We start from the raw sequence: 7,719 nt of genomic DNA on the forward strand, positions 1-7,719 counted from the left end.
GGGGATGCTTTTCTGCAAAGGGGACAGGACGACTGCACCGTATTGAGGGGAGGATGGATGGGGCCATGTATCGCGAGATCTTGGCCATCAACCTCCTTCCCTCAGTAAGAGCATTGAAGATGGGTCGTGACTGGGTCTTCCAGCATGACAATGACCCGAAACACACAGCCAGGGCAACTAAGGAGTGGCTCCGTAAGAAGCATCTCAAGGTCCTGGAGTGGCCTAGCCACTCTCCAGACCTGAACCCAATAGAAAATCTTTGGAGGGAGCTGAAAGTCCGTATTGCCCAGCGACAGCCCCGAAACCTGAAGGATCTAGAGAAGGTCTGTATGGAGGAGTGGGCCAAAATCCCTGCTGCAGTGTGTGCAAACCTGGTCAAGACCTACAGGAAACGTATGATCTCTGTAATTGCAAACAAAGGTTTCTGTACCAAATATTAAGTTCTGCTTTTCTGATGTATCAAATACTTACAGTGGGGAAAAAAAGTATTTAGTCAGCCACCAATTGTGCAAGTTCTCCCACTTAAAAAGTTGAGAAAGGCCTGTAATTTTCATCATAGGTACACGTCAACTATGACAGACAAATTGAGGAAAAAAATTCCAGAAAATCACATTGTAGGATTTTTATTGAATTTATTTGCAAATTATGGTGGAAAATAAGTATTTGGTCACCTACAAACAAGCAAGATTTCTGGCTCTCACAGACCTGTAACTTCTTCTTTAAGAGGCTCCTCTGTCCTCCACTCGTTACCTGTATTAATGGCACCTGTTTGAACTTGTTATCAGTATAAAAGACACCTGTCCACAACCTCAAACAGTCACACTCCAAACTCCACTATGGCCAAGACCAAAGAGCTGTCAAAGGACACCAGAAACAAAATTGTAGACCTGCACCAGGCTGGGAAGACTGAATCTGCAATAGGTAAGCAGCTTGGTTTGAAGAAATCAACTGTGGGAGCAATTATTAGGAAATGGAAGACACACAAGACCACTGATAATCTCCCTCGATCTGGGGCTCCACGCAAGATCTCACCCCGTGGGGTCAAAATGATCAGAAGAACGGTGAGCAAAAATCCCAGAACCACACAGGGGGACCTAGTGAATGACCTGCAGAGAGTTGGGACCAAAGTAACAAAGCCTACCATCAGTAACACACTACGCCGCCAGGGACTCAAATCCTGCAGTGCCAGACGTGTCCCCCTGCTTAAGCCAGTACATGTCCAGGCCCGTCTGAAGTTTGCTAGAGTGCATTTGGATGATCCAGAAGAGGATTGGGAGAATGTCATATGGTCAGATGAAACCAAAATATAACTTTTTGGTAAAAACTCAACTCGTCGTGTTTGGAGGACAAAGAATGCTGAGTTGAATCCAAAGAACACCATACCTACTGTGAAGCATGGGGGTGGAAACATCATGCTTTGGTGCTGTTTTTCTGCAAAGGGACCAGGACGACTGATCCGTGTAAAGGAAAGAATGAATGGGGCCATGTATCGTGAGATTTTGAGTGAAAACCTCCTTCCATCAGCAAGGGCATTGAAGATGAAACGTGGCTGGGTCTTTCAGCATGACAATGATCCCAAACACACCGCCCGGGCAACGAAGGAGTGGCTTCGTAAGAAGCATTTCAAGGTCCTGGAGTGGCCTAGCCAGTCTCCAGATCTCAACCCCATAGAAAATCTTTGGAGGGAGTTGAAAGTCTGTGTTGCCCAGCGACAGCCCCAAAACATCACTGCTCTAGAGGAGATCTGCATGGAGGAATGGGCCAGAATACCAGCAACAGTGTGTGAAAACATTGTGAAGACTTACAGAAAACGTTTGAACTGTGTCATTGCCAACAAAGGGTATATAACAAAGTATTGAGAAACTTTTGTTATTGACCAAATACTTATTTTCACCATAATTTGCAAATAAATTCATAAAAATATCCTACAATGTGATTTTCTGGATTTTTTTTTCTCATTTTGTCTGTCATAGTTGACGTGTACCTATGATGAAAATTACATGCCTCTCTCATCTTTTTAAGTGGGAGAACTTGCACAATTGGTGGCTGACTAAAAACTTTTTTTCCCCACTGTATGTCATGCAATAAAATGCAAATGAATTACTTAAAAATCATACAATGTGATTTTCTGGATTTTTGTTTTAGATTCCGTCTCTCACAGTTGAAGTGTACCTATGATAAAAAATTACAGACCTCGACATGCTTTGTAAGTAGGAAAACCTGCAAAATCGGCAGTGTATCAAATACTTGTTCCCACTGTATGCTCCACTCAGAATTGGAAACAATGACAACATTAAACATAATCTGTAATTGATTGCATTGCTTGCCAAATAGCTTTATAGGTAGGAAAGGGAGGGTGAGAAAAGCATTATAGAGTAAAACATGGCCGACAGGGCTTGGTAACCCCAGTTCATCAGTAATCCTGGCATCTTCAACATCTTCCACCTCGTCAACTGATTGTTGAACTGCTCTGCGTATCTGAAAACAGGATGTCACCTCCTTTTTGGTGTCAGTGGTTCATTCCTGAGGTATGCATGAGTGCAGTGCTGGAGGGTGGGAGTTGCTCATACCTGTCACAGAGGGTTTCGCTGACCTGATAGAGACCTAGGGGACAAAGTCTGAACACAACAGTGACAGCTGCTGTGGCCATTATAAAAAGAGTTGAGCGACTGTGTGCCAGTGGAATTATATTTCAGTACATTATAGGTTTCATAGAGATGCTGTAAATGGACAATCTTTGTTAGCATTTGCTTGATTACTATATTACCTATGACCCCAAATAACCCCATTCTTTAGCCGTTGGACTTGGCGCTGAGGCAGTAACAATGAAGTTGAGTAACAGAACAAGTCCTTTGTCTCACTTTCTGACTCTGTGTGCACTCTGTACATTCAGTTATTTTGGTGTCGGATCTCCACAATGTGTGTGTGTGTGTAGAGTGAGAGGTAGTGTGTTTGTGTGTGTGTGTGTGTTAGAATGAGAGTGAGAGTGAGACGTAGTGTGTGTGTGTGTTTGTGTGTTAGAGAGTGAGGGAGAGGGAGAGGTTGTGTGTTTGTGTGTGTGTGTGTGTGTGTGTGTGTGTGTGTGTGTGTGTGTGTGTGTGTGTGTGTGTGTGTGTGTGTGTGTGAGAACCATATGCGGTGCTATAGCAGGGCAGTGTAGCGTGCAGTGCAGGAGCGAGCAGGGCCTAGCCAGCCCAGTAGAACCCCAGTACTCTGGTAATCCCTGTGTTTTCAGGAGCCCTGGCCCGTACTTGATGAGCTTGGGCAAGAAAAGGGGTAGCGTTCTCTCTAATGCGTTTCTCTCTCTTTCTCTCTGTCCCACTTTCATTCCCCCTATTTTTCTCATACTTCCCCCCCTCCACCCCTGGAGCCGCTTCGCGAATGAATGGGTTCCAAGTGTTTACTCAGCAACTCTCTCTTTTCCTCTTTCCCTCTTTCTCTCTTTCTCTCTTTCTCTCTTTCTCTCTTTCTCTCTTTCCCTCTTTCTCTCTTTCTCTCTTTCCCTCTTTCTCTCTTTCTCTCTTTCCCTCTTTCCCTCTTTCTCTTTCCCTCTTTCTCTCTTGACCTCTTTCCTTCTTTCTCTCTTTCTCTCTTTCTCTCTTTCCCTCTTTCTCTCTTTCCCTCTTTCCCTCTTTCTCTCTTTCTCTCTTGACCTCTTTCCCTCGTTCTCTCTTTCCCTCTTTCTCTCTTTCTCTCTTTCCCTCTCGACCTCTTTCTCTCTTTCCCTCTTTCCCTCTTTCCCTCTCTTGTTTTCCTATTTTTCTCCCAAAGAGAGGAAGAGAGACAGATGTGGTGATGCTAAACGTGTACCCACAGAGAGAGAGAAACAGAGGAGAGATTCTTGTCCTCTTTCTAGCTGTGAAAATTCTAAATGTTGCTGTGGAGTCTGTGAGTTGATGTAGTAAGAACTTCAAAATGGCGTTCAGACATGCTTGGAGATATCTGACACCTTGAGTTCTTCTTAGCTGTACATTAATTATATGCAGAATCTCAAAGGTTTCTTAACAGAACTATCAATATTCATGTTAATGTGTCATATTGTAAATTAGTCAATTGAATAATTAAATTTAGATAAACACTCGCATGTTGCATATACCATACATTTGTTTCTCCCTCACAGTGCCTGGAGTGCACTGGTGCAATGTGTTGGTGAAGGGGCAGACTGTGTGTGTGTGGTCTTGCAACATAATAAGGAGGGGGGGATGAATGAGCCAATTGCATGCTGGGGATGATTAGGTGGCCATGATTGTAAGAGGGCCAGATTGGGAATTTAGCCAGGACACCGGGGTTAACACCCCTACTCTTATGATAAATGCCATGAGATCTTTAGTGACCACAGAGAATCAGGACACCCGTTTAACATCCCATCCGAAAGACGGCACCCTACACAGTTTAGGGGTTAGGTTTAGGGTTAGGGTTACAATTAGGTTTAGGGTTACAATTAGGGTTAGGTTTAGGGTTAGGCATTAGGGTTAGAATTCTGATTAGGGTTAGGGGTTAAGGTTAGGGTTAGGATTAGTGTTAAGGTTAGGGTTAGGGTAAAGGATAGGTTTAGGGTTAGGGGTTAGGGAAAATAGGATTTTGTTTGGAAATACATTTCAGGTCCCCACGAGGATAGAAGAACAGGTGTGTGTGTGTATGTGTGTGTGTGTGTGTGTGTGTGTGTGTGTGAGTGTATGCGTGTGTGCATATTTGTGTGTGTCTGTGTGTGTGTCTCTGTGTGTGACCGTGTGTGTGTGAGCACTGAGAGGTGGGAGGGTACAGGGATTACAGTGAGGCCGTAGGCCCCAGGGCAGAGGGGCTGTTTCCTGGCCATAGCCCCTGTTTGTCCTGCCTGACCTGGCAGCTCTGGGGGCAGATCCTGCTTGGATACACCCCTGCTCCCACGCCTGTCTGAAGCTGTTAGCCACTGGCTGAGAGTGGCTAGCTGGGCTTAGTGCGTCTGAGCTGGCGGGGGGGGGGACTTTGTGTTGGGAATGCTTAGTGGGGAGGGGAGTGGAGGGGTGTAGAAGGGAGGGCGGTTATGGTTTGATTCACTACACCATTTATTTTATATCAGCCTGTGAGAGAGCGGGTAAATGAGCCCTGTTGGTTTAACCTTTGCTTTGAACACAGTGTCTCGCTGCCCCTCGTTCACACACACTCTGACTGTCCCCCTCTCTCTTTGCCTCTCTCTCACACACACACACACACACACTAACACTGTCACACTCAGATAAACAAACCTTCCGAATATTTTTTTTACTGCCAAAATGTATGTCCTCCATTTGATGCGATTAAAAAATTTTTTTTTAGAAAGCCATTGAAGCTATTTAAGATTAATTGTATGTTGAAAATGTATATCAATATAGTTGTCTTGGAACATTATCTTCTGTGTCTTTTATTGGGTTATTCATGTAACACCCCCAATTTGACAAAATAATCAATTAGGAGGGGTATCATGTGATAATGTTTTAATAGCTTGTCTGTATGGTGACATTGTGCAATATGCTGTTAGTTATTACTACGTTCCAAAACATAACACCTCCCCTCTGCCCTGAGGAAAGTTTGATTATCAATTTCCAAACATCCTTATGAAATGGAGGGATATTTACTTTTCTTCCCCAAAAGCTTTCACAGCCCAATTGCTTGTTTTTAATGGGTTGTTATTATTTTTCAATTGGTGGATTGAGCGTTGGGTTTTGAATCCCATAGAGCAGCTCTGTCCATGTTGTTTCTGGCCTAGATATACACTGCAATCTAGAGCAAACCCACAGAGACTCAGACACATGAAGAGAACAGAGAGGGAGGGAGAGCTCCCTGGTCCTTCAGTTATCACTCACATAATAACTTGTGAGTGGAGCACTTAAACTGACTGTGTATGCTTGTGTCAATTCAACACAATCGCGACATTTTACATTCATACTGTATTTAAATATTTTAGTAGCATCTAACATGTTTGATCGGTTATATGAATGTGATGTTGCCTATATGCATTCCATCTTCAGATTATGTCAAACAAATGTGTTTTGGCTGTTTTAATGTAACTGACATAGGTCACAAGAAAAAATACGAGGATGTGAACATATCTATTAAAAAAGAGGCAAACTTCATCCAACTCTGGGAATAAAATGGTCAAGTATCATTACGTTATTTTTTTACGCTAGAGTTACAGTGCAACTTCCATACCACATATAATTTAGACATGTAGAGGGGACAGTAACCCCCCTTTTCCATCGCCAGTGTCGTCACTCAAGCCCTGGTTTATAAAACTGTCCACGCCACTCACCTGGCAAGAGAGAAAGCTCACTGACCGCGAGGGGGACAGGGACTCAAATTAACATAGAGAGGGATCCTAAACGCACGCACTGTCTCTGTGCAAAACAATAGCCTACATCCCTCTCACTTTATGGTGCCTGCATTTTTTCAGGTGCAATTTGAAAAAACAATTTAATTTCAAGCATACATCAAACATTAGTTTTTATGAATCTTGCAAATTTCTCTTACTTTTCGGGCATGTGTAACATGACGGCTGAGTCCCAGCAGTCGCCAGCCGAGGCGGCCAGCCCGCTGGTCATGTCGCCTAACGTGAGTCTGGACTCCCCGTTACTGCCACCGCCTCTGATGCTGCAGGCCCGGACGAAGGACGGGGTTCTGATCAAGTCTGAGCCCCGGGGAACTAGTCCGAACACGGATCGAGAGGAGGGAGCTGCTCTGGGTCAAACCGAGGAGCACATGCCCACGGGGAGTCGACGGAGGAAGAGGCCCGTTCAGAGAGGGAAACCACCCTACAGTTACATCGCTCTCATAGCCATGGCCATCGCCAACTCCCCCGAGAGAAAACTCACACTTGGTGGTATTTATAAATTCATCATGGAACGTTTTCCCTTTTATCGAGAGAACTCAAAGAAGTGGCAAAACTCCATCCGCCACAACCTCACCCTCAACGACTGCTTTGTCAAGATTCCCCGGGAACCTGGAAGGCCTGGTAAGGGCAACTATTGGACTTTGGACCCCGCCGCTGAAGACATGTTCGACAACGGGAGTTTTCTGCGGAGGAGGAAAAGATTCAAACGCACTGACGTAAGCACCTATCCTGGTTACATGCAAAGCTCTAGTGCGTTCACCCCGACCCCCATGGGCAGACCGGCATACCCCAACAACCTGTACCCAGGAATAGGATCGGGTTACGGATCGCAGCTGGCAGGTTCCCCCCACCCGGGGATGCTGCATCATTATCAGACCTCTGCCGGGGTCAGTCAAGGGCAGCCAAGAATGTTCAGCATCGACAACATCATCAGCCAGCAGTCGGTGATGCAGGGAGGAGAGCTCAACCCGCAGGCCCTGGGGTTAGGCGGTGGAGACCTGGGCACCATGTCAGCTAGCTGCTCCCTCAATGGCACTGACCCCTCCAATTGCTTCCAGACGCAGACTGTCAATCCCTCAGGGAATTCACTGGGCAGAGGCGGTGGGGGACTGTCATCAAACCTGGCACCTGGTTATCCTTACTCTTCCTCGGCATCCCCTCCCCACCTGCCTTCCATGACGCAGTCCAGTTTCTCTCCAGGTACTTCTCAGGTGTACTGCACGGGGAACCGGCTGTCTCTACCGGCCGTGCGCTCCGGGTCTTGCGCCGAACACACTGAGCAACTATTGGGTCTCTCCAGCCCAATGAACTCTTACAACAACTCTTACATGAGACAAGCCAACTTTGCGTCAGGACTAGATCGGTATATGTGA

At 45.6% G+C, this 7,719-nt stretch overlaps 1 protein-coding gene across 1 annotated transcript; it reads left to right on the forward strand.

Moving 5' to 3' along the window:
* Window positions 1-6,462: 6,462 nt before the first annotated feature.
* Window positions 6,463-7,719, forward strand: LOC311148910 (forkhead box protein E4-like; the record flags this gene model as incomplete). Its single annotated transcript, XM_084185933.1, has 1 exon — window positions 6,463-7,719. The coding sequence occupies one exon, from the start codon at window positions 6,463-6,465 to the stop codon at window positions 7,717-7,719; it is 1,257 nt and encodes a 418-aa protein (XP_084042059.1).

This window comes from Coregonus lavaretus (assembly GCF_964263955.1).
Source record: "Coregonus lavaretus genome assembly, chromosome: 21".
Lineage (NCBI taxonomy): Eukaryota > Metazoa > Chordata > Actinopteri > Salmoniformes > Salmonidae > Coregonus > Coregonus lavaretus.